Source organism: Triticum aestivum, chromosome 5D (assembly GCF_018294505.1).
Source record: "Triticum aestivum cultivar Chinese Spring chromosome 5D, IWGSC CS RefSeq v2.1, whole genome shotgun sequence".
In the NCBI taxonomy this organism is placed as follows: domain Eukaryota; kingdom Viridiplantae; phylum Streptophyta; class Magnoliopsida; order Poales; family Poaceae; genus Triticum; species Triticum aestivum.
The window spans coordinates 199,736,230-199,752,377 of record NC_057808.1 but is presented as its reverse complement, the minus strand read 5'-3'; the positions used below and the strand labels follow the sequence as shown (position 1 = coordinate 199,752,377).

Below are 16,148 nucleotides of genomic sequence, written 5' to 3'. Positions count from 1 at the left end.
TCATCATGGCGCAAAACCTCATTAAAGTCACCTAGGCAGACCCACGGGAGGTTTTCTGTCGTTGATAGGTTCTTCAGAGTACTCCATGTATGGTGGCGAAGATGAGTCTGCGCTCACCATAGAAACACGTTAGTCTCCAGGAGGAACCCCCCAGATTCAGAAATTTTTGCATCTAGGTGGTACTTCGAGTAACCCAAATTTTCCACCTTTATTTCATTGTTCCAAAAAATACATAGTCCACCACTACAACCAGTGGGATCAACGCCAAAAGCATTATCGTAACCTATAGTGCCTGCTATTTTTTCAGCTCGAGCTCTACTAATCTGAGTCTCTACAATGCAAAGCACCTTTGGGGCAAACTTAATCGCGAGTTCGCGAAGCTCTTGAATTGCCGGGGTGTTGCCAATCCCCCGACAATTCCAGCATAGAAGATTCATTGGGCCCGGCGGTCCTCCGCCGGGGAGGCCGCCACACGCCCATCAATATTTTTTCCTCCTCCTACTGTCTTCTTCACGTTGTTTGAGCTGGTCTTGTCCGGCCCCAATTTCTCCACTTGCTGGCTTGTCCTGACCCTCTTCGGGTCCTGTTTCGGCGGTGGGCTGAGAGGATCACCACTACCACCTTTAGCTTTTCCCAATGGCACTATTTCCAAGCTCGTAGCTGGAGTTGCAACCACTTCATCAGAACCTCTTTCCCTGCTAGGGTCAGAAGCGTCATGTGCTTCCATCTCAACATCATCTTCCTTATCGCTGGAAGGTTGGCTCTTAAGATTAGCTCCTCTTGGTTGATCCTTCTCCTTCTTCCTCTGATTATTGTTGTGGCGTCGAGTCGCCCAGGCTGTGGTGGCTGGGGCACGAAGATTCTTGAAGACGAGGGCCGATGGAGGATGGAGACCATCCCTGTGCTCTTTAAACTCATGACCCATCATCCCACACACCTGGCACCAATCTGGCAGACGCTCATACTTTACGGCAAAGATCTCCTGTTCACCCCCACGAACAATCGAAGTTGCTTTCTTCAAGGGGTTGCGAACATCCAGTCTCACACGGACACGGTAGAAATTGCCTTCAAAATCAAAGGAAGAGGGCTCTGAATCCACAAACTCGCCAAGTTTTGAAGCCAAAGCTTTGACCTTGCCATGATACGCCATGGGCAGATCAATGATCCGTGCCCATATGTCAAACTTGAAGAGTTCAATGGTCAACGGCTTAGTATATCCGTCGTAGGGAGCAATGATCACCGGATTACCTCTGAAGTGCCATGGCCCGCCTTGAGTTACTATCTCCCAGTCCCCCAAGCAATTAAACTGCATGATGAACATGTTACTTTCCAAAGTCTTGATCTTGACGTTCCTTGCCAGGTCCCATGCAGATCTCATGTTCTTGAAGAACCAGTACGTGCTAAAGTCTTTATCCATGTGTACACGGACCACAATCATCCACCGAAGATCCTCTTCTGGCGGGGCATCATCTTCCTCAAAGATCACGTTGTCCAGATCGTCCTCCCCTAGGGCCAATTCCTTCATCAGATCATCAATCTTGCCCTCGGGTTTGTCCCTAGTCCCGGAGGTCCCGCCCTTGTTCGCTATGATCCCGATGCGAAGAACCCCCAGCCGCCAAACCGCTGGTGGAGAAGGCAACCCTAAACGCCAAAACCGATCGCCTCCCTTCGTCCAAGGCCGGGCAACAGCACTAGGCTGTCCCTAGCAGCCCGAGAGGATGAAAGAGCAGCGGAAGGCGAGGGAATAAGGTAGAAAAGACTTTCTGGAAAATGTTGGAAACAATAACCAGAGGTGTTGCACATTTTTCCATGACATATTTGGGCTCTGAATTAAATCATATAGTATTTGCATTTGGGCATTTAAATGCTATTAAATACTTTAAATGCTCAAATAATCATAAACTAAAATGTTTACTGTTGGATATATTCTAAACAGTAGCCCTGATTATTTTCATGATTTTTGGAAATGCCCTGGCATTTTTAATAAAGCCCAGAAAACAATTACAGAATTAGAAAACAGAAATAAAAGAAAAAGGACAGAAACCTACCCGCACCTACCTGGCCTGCTCCTGTAGCAGCCCAACTGGGCAAAGCCGGCCCAGCCCACTGGCCTCCCCCCTGTCGTCTTCCTCGCGACAGAAGGACGCCGGGCGTGTGGCCACCGTGCGCCGGCACGCGCCCGTGCCACCTCCACCTTGCCTGCGTGCCCCCTCGGCGGCCTGGACGACCCTGGAGTCGCCACGCAGCCCCTGACCGCTCTCTCACTCTCCCTCGGCTTCCTTCCCCTTCTCTGCTCTCTCTCCCCACCTCGCACCCAAACGCGTCAGAGAGCGCCGCCGTGCACCGCCGCGGCCACAGCCACCCCCTCGCCCCTCCGACGTGCCCATGAGCTCCGTGCCGTCGTCCTCGTCACCTCTACCGAACCAAGCAAGCCAGGAAGCACTGCAGTGACGCCATCATCATCATCTACACCGACGGGCGCCCGAGATCGCCGTCGTCAATCCGTCGCCTCCGACGCTTCCCCAAGCACGTTGACCTTCTCTACCGCATCCCTGTGAGCTCCTACACCTCCTCCCGTGGCCGCCCCCTCTGTTCCCGTCCTCTAACAGCAGCCCCGCCATGGCCGAGCACTCGCCTCCATCGCCACGAAGCTCGCCGTTGCTAGTCACTCCTGCTAACCAAGCGAAGCACTTGGACGAGCTCCTGACGTCCCGTAGATCTTACCCAGCGCTCCAGTTCGCTCGCCCGCAAGCCGTAGCACCTCGCCGAGCACAGCCGAGCTCCGGCCACCGCGAATGAGCTCGCCGCCGTCAGCTCCGGTGCCCCCGTGACTAACCACTGGTACCAACGGACGCGGCACACTCCCAGCCTTCGAAAGCACCTTTCCGCGCGTCGATCCGACGCCAGACGATGATTCCCGAAGCCCTCCGCCCTGGCTTTTGGTCACCGGCGGCTAACCGCCGGTGGGTTTGACCCAAACCCACCGGGTTTGACCTCCTCTGTGCCAATGACACGTGGGCCCCGCCCTATTTTAATTTTAGGTTAGTCAAAATATTAGTGCTAATTACCCTGTTAACCAGATGAGACACTGACATGTGGGCCCCGGTCTTAGGTTTGACCTGGACCGGCCCCTGTTGACCTACTGATGTCAGCATGATGTCATGCTGACGCAGTATTACATTTTCTGGATTTATTTTTAATCAGGAAATTTCAGAAAATAATGCTAACTTCAAAAATTCATAGAAAATAAACCATAACTCCAAATGAAAAGATTTATATATGAAAAATGATCAGAAAAATCCAATCTATCCATCTGTACCATTTTCATGCATGTTAGAACAACTTATGGCTGCTGTTTAGACCAAATCATGTAAATGGCATTTGAATTTCCACATATGGAGTTTGAATTTGAATCTTGGATTCAAACCAACTTCATTTAACCTGTTGCTAGTTGCATTAGCCCAAATCACAGCATATTAACATGTCATGATCATGCATCATATTGTGCATTGCATTGATCGTGTTTCTTCTCTGTTGCCGGTAATTGTCCCCTCTCAGTAGACGTTGCTTCGACGATGCGATCGATGACACCGATGAAGAGCTATACTATCTTCGGAAGTGTCAGGCAAGCAAAACCCCCCTTGTTCATTCTGATACAATCCCACTCTCTCGCTCCTGCTCTCTTTTACTGCATTAGGACAACAACGATTCATCTGTTACTTGCTGCGGTAGCTGAACCCCTTTATCCTCTGCATGACCTGTCATTGCCACAGTAAATAGATGAAACCCACTAGCATGAGTAGGAGTTGTTTGAGCCCTGATGTGCCTACTCATTCATGCTTGTTTGTCATGCCTGCTATTGCTTAGAGTTGTGTCAGGTCTGATTCATCGGGAATGAATTGGAAAGTTGTGAACATGTCCTACTGTGTGAGAGCTAAGTGTGTGAACACGATTTGGTAAAGGTAGCGGTGAGAGGCCATGTAGGAGTACATGGTGGGTTGTCTCATTGAAACCGTCCTCAAGAACTGAGTTCTGTGTTTGTGATCCATGAACAGTTACTACCACACATTGGGCTCCGGGCGCTCCAAGCTCTCTCGACTTATTAATCAACCTGATCTCTGTCCAGAAGTTGCAACTAGTTTCTGGTGTTTGTAGGTAGTGTTAGTAGTCTACCAAGTGGCACCCGGTACAGGTGGGCTTGGGACAAACTAGGCACACGTGGCCTGGTGTATCGAGTGGCACCCGGATGGTGGGCTCGGGAACCCTGCACACATCGTTTGGGGCCGTGAGCGACACCCCGGCCGGATCTCCTTGCGGATGGAACCCGAATAGGCGATAAACCTGGACTAGAGACTTGTGTGGTTAGTCAGGTCGTGGCCGACTCCCTCGCCAGGCTTCCTCTTGAAGGTTGCCGAGGTACACGACGTGTACATGGTGGTAAGTGGCGAGAGCATGTGTGAAGAAGTACACCCCTGCAGGGTTAATATGATCTATTCGAATAGCCGTGTCCGCGGTAAAGGACTTCTGGGTCGCCTGTACAGTTCATAGACAAGTGAAAGTGGATACTCTAAAATGCGCAAGATAAGCGTGAGTGCTATGGATGGCATTCTCGTAGGGAGACGGGAGCGGATCCATAGTGGTGTATTGATATGGTGAATATGTGGACTCGTGTGCGCCACCTCAAAAGAGTTGCTTGCAGTCGTAGTTCAGGATAGCCACTGAGTCAAAGCTGGCTTGCTGCAGTTAAACTCCACCACCCCCTTTGTTGATACCGATGCATATGTAGATAGTTCTGATGTAAGTCCTGCTGGGTACATTTGTACTCACGTTTGCCTATTTTATGTTTTGCAGAGAGACGTCAGTCTCGCTAGTAGTTCCGTGTGGACTTCGACGTTTAGCTTGATACCTCAGCTACGATCTTGTGCCCTCGGCAGGATCTGGTAGATAGTCAGGCTTCTCAGCCTTTTTCTTTTGTAGTTGTTTGTACTCAGACAAGTTAAGCTTCCACATGTGCTTGTTGCTTGTATGCTCTGAATGTTGGGTCATGAGACCCATGTTTGTAATATCTCGCTTTTCGGAGCCTAATGAATAAATACTCTGAGTCGTAGAGTCTTGTTGTGATGCCATGTTGTATTTGCACATATCGAGCATATTGTGTGTATGATTGAAATGCTTGGTATGTGTGGGATCCGACAACCTAGTTGTTTATCCTTGGTAGCCTCTCTTATGGGAAAATGTAGTCTTGTGCTTCCATGAGCCATAGTAGTCCGCTACAGCCCGGTTCACCGGAGTCCTGCTAGCCCAGCACTACTGCTCCGGAACACTTGATTGGCCGGCATGTGATTCACTTCGTTTCGGTGTCTGTCCCTTCGGAGAAATGTCACGCGGTGACATCCGGAGTCCTGCCTAGCCTGCTACAGCCCGGTTCACCGGAGTCCTGTTAGCCCAGTGCTACAGCCCGGATTCGCACGCTGCTGACCGACTAACATCGCCGGCGGCGGCGAGAGAAAAGATAAACCCTAACACGAGGGAACCTCAGCCGCTGCTCAACGGTAGAATTTTTTTTTTTTTTGAGGCAATGCTCAACGTTAGATGTAAACAACGAAACAGCGCGGCACCGAAAAGATGCTGCATACCGGGCCTGGTTGGGCCTAAAAACAACCGAACACGCGCCAAGTGACAGATCCCAAACCCCCGCTTGGCCGCTGCCACCTCCCGTTTTCCCATCTCCCAGAATCCTCGATCCATACACCGCGCCCACAACACCAACATATTGCAGCACAAATTCCGAAACGAATCGGACGGCTCCCACCCTATCTCACCAAACGCCAGGTATACCCAAGCCCGGCCCTCAGTCGTCTGACTCGTCTCCACCTCTCCGCCGGAAGAACCCGGCGAGGGCCAGCGCCGTACATATATCCCGACCTCAGCGGAACCCTACCTTTGAGAAACCCCTTCTCCGCCACTATCCAAGCTCTGCCTGCACCACCGCCATTACTACTAGAGGAAGCTTCAACTGTTGTGCTCTTGCTCTCTAGCTAGTAGTGGTTGCTATCGGTGCTACTACCGCCGCCGTCCAAACCCTAGCCCTGATGCCGCAGCAGGAGGTGCCCGACCAGATCGCCGCAGGGTGGCTCGCGGTGGAGGCGCCGGAGCGAACGGGGAGCCTCCAGAGGAGCGGCTCCAACAGCCGCCTCAACGCGCAGGCGCCGGAATTCGTGCCGCGGGTCGCGGCGGTGGTTCCACCGCCACAGCCACCGCCGGCAGTGATTCGTGTGTTTGCGGTGCCCTCGCCTCCACCTCGCGCGGCTTTCTTTGCGGCTCCCCCGCCTCCCCCGTCGTTCGAGTTCTTCGCGCCGGTGAGGGTTGGCGGTGCATTTGTGGCCGAGGAGCCAGAGCCGGAGATGGAGCGCGCGACGCCACCTGTTGCTGAGCCGGCGGTGGACGGGCTTACTGATGAGGTGGTGCAGAAGATCACCAAGCAGGTGGGTGTCTCTTGCCCGGTAGATGCTATTGGATTTAGGCCCTGTTTGATTCATAAGTCCTAGGACTTTGTTTAGTCCCAACTTATAAGTCTCAAGTCCCTAAAAAAGTCCCTACCTGTTTGGTTCCTGGGACTTAACATGGACTAAAAGACCATATTACTATAAGTCCCTATAAGTCCCTCCTGGAGAGTCTTATTTCATAAGTCCCAAATGCCAACTTTAAGTCCCTATAAGTCCTTCCTGTTTGGTTTAGATGAGACTTATAGAGATTTTTTTAAGTCCCTAAACCAATAAGTCCCTGGAAACAAACACCCTCTTAGATCGAACACATACATTAAGACCGAGTTGATGTTTATTAGGAGATCGTGTCTCAGTGGATTATCTTTGACTGAGATAGGTTTTTAGTCCAGTCAACTGTTGTGACGATGATGTGTTAGTAGCAGCTAGCGTCTAGTTATCCCTGGTGAATAATGTACTTCCTCCGTCCCATAATATAAGAGTGTTTTTGACACTACACTAGTATAAAAAACGCTCTTATATTATGGGACGGAGGGAGTAGTTTTCGAGATTTGTTCTGGTCAGGTTAGGGGATTAAATGGTACTATTATACTATTGTGCTGAGGTGAGTAATATACATACCTTCTGATTTTTTTTCCTGGGAGTGACTTTTTCGAGTACCAGTGGGAGCTCTTCCTCTTCATTAAGTAGGAATTCGGAATTGACTTATCGGGACATTTCAGTGCATCAAAATGTCCCCTTTCTGATCAACTTATCTGTTCAAATTTCTTGGATTGGCTCCATTTTCGTACTTATTATGTATTTACTATTGGGTTACTCATTTCCATCTGTTTTCTTGGCAACTGTTTTAAATAATTGGTTGTATCTTTTTGGTTGTCATTGCAGTAAAATATTTCTACTGCACAAAATAAAATGAAGACACGACAGTAGGAAAAAGGAAACAAAGTACATACACCCCTTTTATCCTAGAGTTTGTGTTTATATCCACCTCAGTCATAATTTTTTTGCATTCCGTGCTATCAATATGTGCTGCGAACCTCAATAACAGGATAATTACCTTGCTAAAGATAGACAGACTGCATAGCTCCAGGGGATTTAGGTAGACAATGTTGAGGTGCGTGAGGATATTTTGAAGACATTAAATTGATTTATCTTGCCTTAAAAAATAGATAGTTGGCAATTGGCATCCAACGTTGAAAATACGCTGGATTCATGGAAGGGAACGGGGGGATATATTGGCAGAACTCCAGAACCTTCCCCCTTTGCTAATTTCTACCAGTCTCTCAGACTATCACTGGTAGATATACAAAAGCAGGCCATTGGGTGTGGTTGGTAGACAGCAAATTCTTGTAATTTTCAACCCCAGTTTTGTGCTAAATATTGACCATGCTCATCATTTTCATCTTTTGTGCACAATGCACTTAGGGATCTTTACCTACTTGCGATGGTTGATAATGATCTAGAGATTATTACCATGGGTGTTTTTTCATTTGTGCGGAATGGTTTCTGGTTCATAGTTTGATGGGCTTGTCTACCTTGTCTTAGATTCTCATAATATATGGGCCCTATGTCTTTCTGCTTATCTCTTATCATAGATATGCTGTTATGTGGTGTAGTGTTATACTGGAGATGTTTTCATCGAGGTCGTATAGCAATATATGTTATTTGATGTAGGGCAAACCCCCGTAGACACTTCTGAGGTTAATGGCAATGAAGGTAAAGTTGTGGGATAAAACGTATACCTCGTAGACACTTCTGAGGTTATCGGCCTTGCTTCTGGTGAAGGTGTCAAAAAGGATGTGTGTGTGTGTGTGTGCGCGCGCGCGCAGGGGGGATGTAGAGATACTTGTCATGATTGTTGTAGGCTTCCGAGGTCCGAAGCCGGCGAAGATGGCCAACTACCACGTGATGTACTCGTAGCCACAAGTTTCTGTCAAGCCCGAAGGTTCTGGGAGGTAGAGGCTTTGAGGGTAGGGCCGGAGGCTTTAGGGCACATTGACCTAGGTGACCTTGGTTGTTGATGGAGATGATGACCGAATCATAGAGGGCAAGCTGTTAGGGTGGCCCGGCCTTCACTATTGGAGAGGGATTCGAGGAGGAACACGAAAAACAAGTGGGGAAACAAATGGAATCGCAAGGGGAAACACACACAAGTAAGATCCACTACCAAGTATGCTCTCATATCAGAAGTCAATACAAGAGAAACCTCAAGATCCAAGAAGGAAACAAAGAAAAGAAAATAACACCTGGATAGTTCATCCCCAAATCCGAAGGAAGAGTAGGTCTTGAATACCTTGGGAATCTTCTCCAATGGAGGTCTTGATCACTCCAATGGAGTCTTCTCCACAAGGGAGGCCTTGGTTTCCATGGGGAGAGGGTATGTTGGGCAAAGTTCTCTCAAGCTCTTATTGTATCCTTTGCTAACCCTAGATGTAAGGAGTACGGTTTATATAGTCTAGGTATGAAGAGGTAAGTAGGTGGGGAAAAAAGTACATGGGCACATGCCCTTTCTCATTGCGCGCAGGCAGGCCGGAGGGTCCGGGCTTAATAGAACGTGGGCAAAGCTGTGCGCCAGGGAGGCCAAAGGTTCCAGGGCTGTCCGAAGGCTTCGGTTCCTGGAGGTTCTGGGGTACTTTCGGGATTAACAGATGTTGCATCGCAGTGCACAGGGTTCGGCGGCTTGAAGGTTCCATGGTTAGTAGGAGCTATCTTCTTGGTTCTCTTCAGAGATTCTCAGCTTCTTCTTCTTCAATTCCTTGTTCTATGGTTGTGGTTCTTCCTCGGTACTTCTTCTGTGTCATCATCATAGTACCTAAGCACACAGAGAGTTCCAGATTGAGGTAGTAGCCATGTCTCATTCAAATGCATAGGAAGCTCATGGAGGAGTGGAGTCACCTTTGTTTTGATAGCTCGTGCACGTGCTCTTGTCATGTGTTTACTTGGGCTTGGCGGTGATTCCATGGTGATGTCGGTGGGATGCTTCGCATCAAGGTGCGTGTTGTGATTATCTAATAGACGGTGGGGAAGCTGACTGTCCTAGGGAGAGAGGAGAGGGAGGTCTGGGAAGGAGAAACGAGTCGGCACCGCCATGTGGCGATTTGTTTGCCAACTTGGCACTGATAGACTGACCGCACCAATCAGAAACTTTTGTCAATGTCTCATTAGACGACTACCAGTGCGATTCACAACGCTCTGCCCATGAACTGCTAGTTTTTTGATAAAAAAATTCTCAAAAGTGGTATTCCATTAACCAAGCCCCAAATGTGGTAGTTTCATGTAATTTACTCAAGAACACGAGGGTAGCCATCAAATGGTAGTGTCCTCTTGGTGTTTTGTTTCCCAGTTATTATTGGTTGCCCACTAAACCTTCATAGTTTGAAATTGTAGGTGGAGTACTATTTCAGTGATATAAACCTGGCCACTACGGAACATCTGATGAGATTTATTAGCAAGGATCCTCAGGGATATGGTGAGTTGCATATCTATACCTGGATCTACCTTTTTTTGGTAACTTGGGATATATATTTAGATGGATCTGTTGATGTGTTTGTGTCAGCAGTCTGTTGCTTCAAATCCAGTCACAGTATTGGGAGTAGACATTTTTCATGGAAGATTTACGACAACATTATATTCATCTTGCTGCTTTGCTTTGCCAGAAACAGAAGTCAACATGTTTCTTCTATGTAGACATGCTTTCTGTTAGATACGTTGATTCATATTGGCTGCACTATAAAGATGTGTTTTTCATTTGCTTAACTTACTTGGTAAGCATAATTTGTCATAAGGTGTGTCTTGTATCTTTGGTCCAAATCATACGAATATGTTATTTAGGATCTCCCAACTGACATTATGGGGGGGGAGATCGGGTGAGTAACATGTTCTTTCACTGAATGCAGTGCCAATATCAGTTATTGCTGGCTTCAAGAAAATAAAAGCTTTAGTGCATAATAACCCAATGCTTGCTGCAGCTCTCCGTACCTCGTCAAAACTTGTAAGTTTATCCAATCCCCATTCTACAAAGATACATACAGGTTGCTTTTAGCAATGTCTTCTCTTTCATTAGAGAGGAGTAAAATATCAGCAACTATTTACTTACATTCTTAGCATATATAGTACATTCATGTAATTGCTTAAAACCTTTACATCGTAGGTTGTAAGTGGTGATGGAAAAAGAGTAAAACGCCGACATCCATTTACTGAATCTGATATGCAGGAGTTCCAGGTATTCATGAATGTTTCTGCATCATATGTTGTTCCATTTTGTAATATTAGATAATGGACGCTGAGTCATTTGGCTCACTCTCTCTTGTAGTCCCGAATTGTAGTGGCAGAAAATCTTCCTGGTGATCCTTCTTACCAGAATCTTATGAAGATCTTTTCAGCTGTTGGCAGGTATGTGTCATTACAACATGCAACCCCCATCCCCGCACCCTGAAAAAGAACAATAGAAATACTAACATATGTACTATGCAAAAATTTCATGTTTCAGTGTGAGAACAATTCGTACTTGCTATCCTCAGACTCCAAATGGTCCTGGTCCTGCTACTAATAGATCTGCCAAGCTAGATATGCTGTTTGCCAACAAGGTAATCGTGATTTCAGTGCTTCTTAATAATGTTGTGGGGAATCGAGCATATTACCTTGCAGGTTCTTATGATTTTATTCCTAATGCATAAGCTTTGGTCTTCATTTCTGTTCTATTACTTCAGGTCCTGATTTAATACTCCCTCCGTCCGGAAATACTTGTCTGAGGAATGGATGTATCTAGATGTATTTTAGTTTTAGAGGGTTAGTGGGTGGTGGCGGTGGCCTGGTCCCAGGAGGCTGGAAAGCTAGGGTTGCATTTTACCCCTCCCGCGGGTTGCTGACTTATTGAAAGTGCTACTTATTGACTAGAGGGGGGAGGGGGTGAATAGGCGTTTTTTATGATTGTCTTCGAAGATGCGAAAGAAAAACAGTAATTAAACAGGATACATCGAAAGATAAACTACACTAGGTATGCTGGCATGTCAACACAATTGAAGTGAGAAGCGTAGACAGACACAAACAAGGCAGCACAAAACGTAGATGAAGTTAATGTGAAGACAAAGATGTACATAGAGAGAATTTCTTCACGCAATGTCTTCCAACAGAATGAGCATACAAAGGCTTCACGAAACTAAACGGTAAGGGAGTGAAGTGATAGAACCAGTTGCTCAGAGAAGACACGTGATTTGTTTGACCAGTTCCAGCTGTTTGTGACAGCTATACGTCTGGTTAGGGAGGCTGGGATTGAACTTTGAAGACCTAGTCTTCATCTTATTCCCCTTGAGCTAAGATCCGCAAATCTCGCCAAATCACTCGGGTAAGTCTTTAAGGAAGACTTCCAAACCTTCACATACTTCGTTCACCGGCAATCCACAATGACTCTTGGATGCTCAAAACGCGACGCCTAACCGGCTAGAAGATGACAGTCTTCAAGTGTAACAAGTCTTCGGTTCACGCAGAACAGAAAGGCTTCAGTGATGCTCAATTACTTTGGGCTCTAGGTGTTTTGGGTTTATCCTTGCAAGGAATCTCTCTCAAAGGCTTCTGAGGTGGATTGCTCTCAAACGACAACAACCGTGTAATAACTCGGAGCAGCCACCAACTTATGGTGGAGGGGGTGGGCTATTTATAGCCAGGAGGCAACCCGACATGATATGACCGAAATGACCCTGGGTCATTTGCCAACCGACACGTGTCCAACAGTCAGTCGGATTTCAAACACATGCGGCAGCTTTACTTGAGTATACAATTATCTAAGTAGTTTTATCAATCACCAATACATATACGTACTTGACGCTTAGCTCTGGAATCACCTCCAAATCCTTTTTTTTCTATATTATACCTCCAAATCCTTCATCAGGACACGTCGTTTTCTTCTTCATAACTGTCTTTAAACATGTTCATATTGCATAATTTGTGTCATTGTATAAAACCTAGAAAAGAACCAAACAATTATTCCCTCTGTCCGGGTTTATTGGGCCCGAGAGCCAAAGCGCAAAGATCAAGGAAGAGCAATAAATCTCCTAAATTACCCCGTAATTGCCCTATTAATTAGGGATGCTAACCACCCCAACGCATGCATTGGCTACAGCATGCATGTCCAATCAAATAGGACCGCGCGCTGCGTTCCATGGAGTGACTCGGGAAACCGGGGCATAACTGACTTGGTATTATATTGGGGACTTAAAAATAGGGACAATCTTTGGTGGCTCTTGGGCCCAATAAACCCGGACGGAGGAAGTATGTGGTTTACAGTTAATACAGTTGGCACACACGAGTACAAAAAAAGACAGAATTGTTTTTGCAAATTGAGGAATCCCAGAACGCTCATGTTACATATTCTGATTCGTATCTCTTCCATGTGAGACCAGTGACCTCAGATCATCCCGGCCTTATGTGCTGGAATAGCTTTGTTATGAGTTGAAGCAGCCTCAGCTACTATTCCTACTAAGGAGGAGTTGCCTTTTTCAATCCCCTCCCTTTTGCAGGGCTTAAAAGGAATGAGCTAGATTGCAGGTATTTGGATACGAGGTAGTAGCGGGGTCTAGTCGAAGCGGTGCGAAAGTGTACAAAGGCGAGTCTCACTTTAATGAGCCAAATACGAGTTTAGGTACTATGAATATAAGTGTCTCTGAAACCCATGAAATTGCATAAGTTGTCAGATATGTTAAAATCCTAGATATCTCTCAGCAGATAGATCTGTAGTAAAAAGGTTTAAATGTCACTTACAATAGCCCTGATCAATCTAATCAAATGGACTAAAGACCTCCCTTTTGTTGTCAGGGATTGTTCTAGTGTGCATTTACAACACTGGCCACAGAGTAACCTGGACAAACAGTGTCCATATGTTTCACTTGCATGGCCTCACAGATTCACAATACTAAGCCGTAAGATCTTCCAGTCCACCTAATGGGTCATACAGAATTTGATGTAGTCATCCAGAAGTCTCATTTGGTTGTTTCAATATAGGCAACAATTGAAAAAGGTGCAATATGTTTATTATTTGAAAATCTGTCATGTTTCCAATAGTTTTGTGTATACTTTTGCGTTTGCAGTAGTTCATATTCATTCCCTTGCTAACAAATTGTATTTTTCGTTGGAACTAGCTGCATGCTTTTGTGGAGTATGAGACTCATGAGGATGCTGAGAAGGCAGTATGTACTACATGATTTTGAATTCCGAAGCACAATGTTTGTGCTGTGTTTTGCCTTGATGTTGGTTGATTTGATGCAGATTCTGGAGCTGAATGATGAAAGGAACTGGAGAAATGGGCTTAGATCACGGCTGCTGAATACTTGCATGGTAGACACACATACTGGGATCGGCTATTCATATATTGTCTCTAGTTGACCACTGATATATTTAATGTTAATATGTGCACTTGTGTTTATCTGTCATATAATATATAAGTGATAAGCTGATATACTCGGTTTAAAGCTTCTTTAGATTGTGTGTACTTGTTATGCCCTAGTGCTTGTCTTCAAATCGGCCTCAGCAATTAGTCTTGCTTTTGCTGATATATATATACAAAGCGATAGTTTTGCTTTGCTTGCCAATGACTTACTATTGTGTCACCATCTGTAATCAACTGTTACAATTTATGTTCTCTATTTGGGTATCAGTAGTGAACGTGAATATACTTGATGTTTGTTGTTTCACAAAATCAATGTAGTAACTGCTGCAAAAGAAGTATATCAAATATGTATGTCAGTATGTCATGGATTGCTATCTACTCCTCCGATCCATAATAAGTGTGGTTTTAGTTCAAATTTGAACTAAACCCACGACACATGGGTTGCTATCTACTCCCTCCGACCCATAATAAGTGTCGTGGTTTTAGTTCGGAGGGAGTAATTCCAATGTAACTTATAAATATGATGTTTCGGCATTCGGTATTAATATTTTTTTGGTACGATTTTTGGGTGTAGACAAAGGGTCCAGTAAAAGGGAAAACGGGAGGGCATGAAGGTGATGGAAATGGTGAGGAGGACGTCTCCACTTCAAACCAATCAAACGAGAGACAGCTTGAAGGATCCTTTCAACTGTCTGATGTATTGCCAGAGCACCTGGTAAGAAATCTTGGTGTAATCTACTTGACACAGCACATGCTTATTTAAAATTAAGTCTCACTTGGATGTGAGGTAAAAGTGTGATCATCTAAACCCCAGAAATATTATTCTTCCAAACTAAGTTAGACGCCAGGAAGTCGGGATTATTGAATTTCAGTACCTTACCACCCTGATATTGTGCAGTTTGATGAGAACAACAGTGACAAGCAAGGTCCAAAGCGTGGCAAAGGTCGTGGGCGTTGTGGTAAAGGCCGAGGCCGTGGCTACCATCAACTGAACAACAATCATCATTACATTCACAATGGCAGCAACCATCACCAGGTTATCAACAGTCGTGGCAGCCATCCAGTCGGGACACCACCGAACACCCAGCTTATCATGGTCGAGCAGCTACTACCTGTGGCAAACAAACAGCCTCCTGGTCCACGTATGCCTGATGGCACTCGTGGTTTCGCCATGGGCAGGGGGAAGCCATCATCAGCTTCGTGCGCTGTTGAGCTTTAAACCCATTGCTATGCTTTCATGTTGATATAGATGGTTTCGAACCAAACCTGTTTCTTGCATGGATGTGTGCTTTGGTATTTTTGGACTCTTCGTTGTGGACCAATGGTTGATCTCTTGTACTTGAAAACTGGAGGTGTGCTGGTGTGTGTCACGCGGTTATTGTAGTTCTACCTTTTAGGGATTTGCTATTTCGTTAGCAAGGCGGAAGAAAATGACTGAAAAAGAAGTTGAAGAGTGGAATTGTAGTGTTGTTTTCTCAATAATCCTTGTTTAGACTTTCGTGGCATGTGTCTTAAAATTAGAGACGAAAAGTAGAAGGGAGGCGCAAAGTATACACAAGATATAGAGTAAGGTGTTACGGTGCCCAGGCTTATCTGCACCCGGTTAGAAAAAAAAGTAAAAAATTCAAAAAAACTAAAAGAATTCAAAAAAAAAATTGTGCACCTTGTTAGAAAAAAATTCATAATTTTTAACAAAAGAAACTAAAAGACTTAAAAAAATGTGCAGTAGGAAATTTGATGCCTTAAATTTTTGGATATCTGAGCAGCTCTCAGCAAAAAAGACAAATTGGGCCAAAATAGTACATATAAATCGGGGCCAAACAATACATAGATGTCCAAATGATTTAAAAATTGTAGCAGACCTCACGCATTCAATTGTCTACTGCACATATTTTTTTGGATTTTCGCAAGATATATGATATAATTCATATCTTCCATATGGCTCTTTTCTTTATTATGAATCTCTAGCAAAAGGGCTAGTGCGTACCACACGCCTCTAAGCCGATAACCATGAACAAAGACTACTAGGTCCATGTCCATTATTTCAACATGTCGTCTGAGGTCCACGTCCTTTATTTCAACATGTCGTCTCCTCTGTGTTGCTATTTATTTTTCTTCCCACCCTTACGGTTGACGGTGGCCTCAGTACACGTATAACCATAACGCGTTTGAATGTGGTCAATCCTATGGCGTCTCTCTCTAAGCATAAAATGAACAATCTGATTTTTTTTCCCTGCAAGGTTTTGCCGAGGCATGCATGTGTG

At 45.6% G+C, this 16,148-nt stretch overlaps 1 protein-coding gene across 2 annotated transcripts; it reads left to right on the top strand.

The window, feature by feature from the left end:
* The first annotated feature begins 5,868 nt into the window (after positions 1-5,868).
* On the top strand, positions 5,869-15,382 carry LOC123120054 (la-related protein 6B). 2 transcript variants are annotated; one of them, XM_044540065.1, is made up of 10 exons: positions 5,875-6,485; positions 9,891-9,972; positions 10,400-10,494; positions 10,654-10,725; positions 10,816-10,895; positions 10,993-11,089; positions 13,637-13,684; positions 13,764-13,832; positions 14,459-14,599; positions 14,783-15,382. In XM_044540065.1, exons 1-10 carry the CDS (start codon positions 6,093-6,095, stop codon positions 15,101-15,103), a joined length of 1,398 nt encoding a protein of 465 aa, XP_044396000.1. In that variant the 5' UTR covers positions 5,875-6,092; the 3' UTR covers positions 15,104-15,382. The 2 variants fall into 2 exon arrangements, with proteins under 2 accessions (XP_044396001.1, XP_044396000.1); XM_044540066.1 differs by lacking the exon at positions 13,637-13,684 and having other exon boundaries at positions 5,869-6,485.
* Positions 15,383-16,148: the final 766 nt, after the last annotated feature.

What these genes read in the sequence shown, in the direction of transcription:
- LOC123120054 (XM_044540065.1), top strand. Translation starts at nt 6,093, where the DNA reads ATGCCGCAGCAGGAGGTGCCCGACCAGATCGCCGCAGGGTGGCTCGCG. An exon ending in CAAGGATCCTCAGGGATATG is followed by an intron (nt 9,973 to 10,399) that starts GTGAGTTGCATA and finishes CACTGAATGCAG; the next exon opens with TGCCAATATCAGTTATTGCT. An exon ending in ATCTTTTCAGCTGTTGGCAG is followed by an intron (nt 10,896 to 10,992) that starts GTATGTGTCATT and finishes TTCATGTTTCAG; the next exon opens with TGTGAGAACAATTCGTACTT.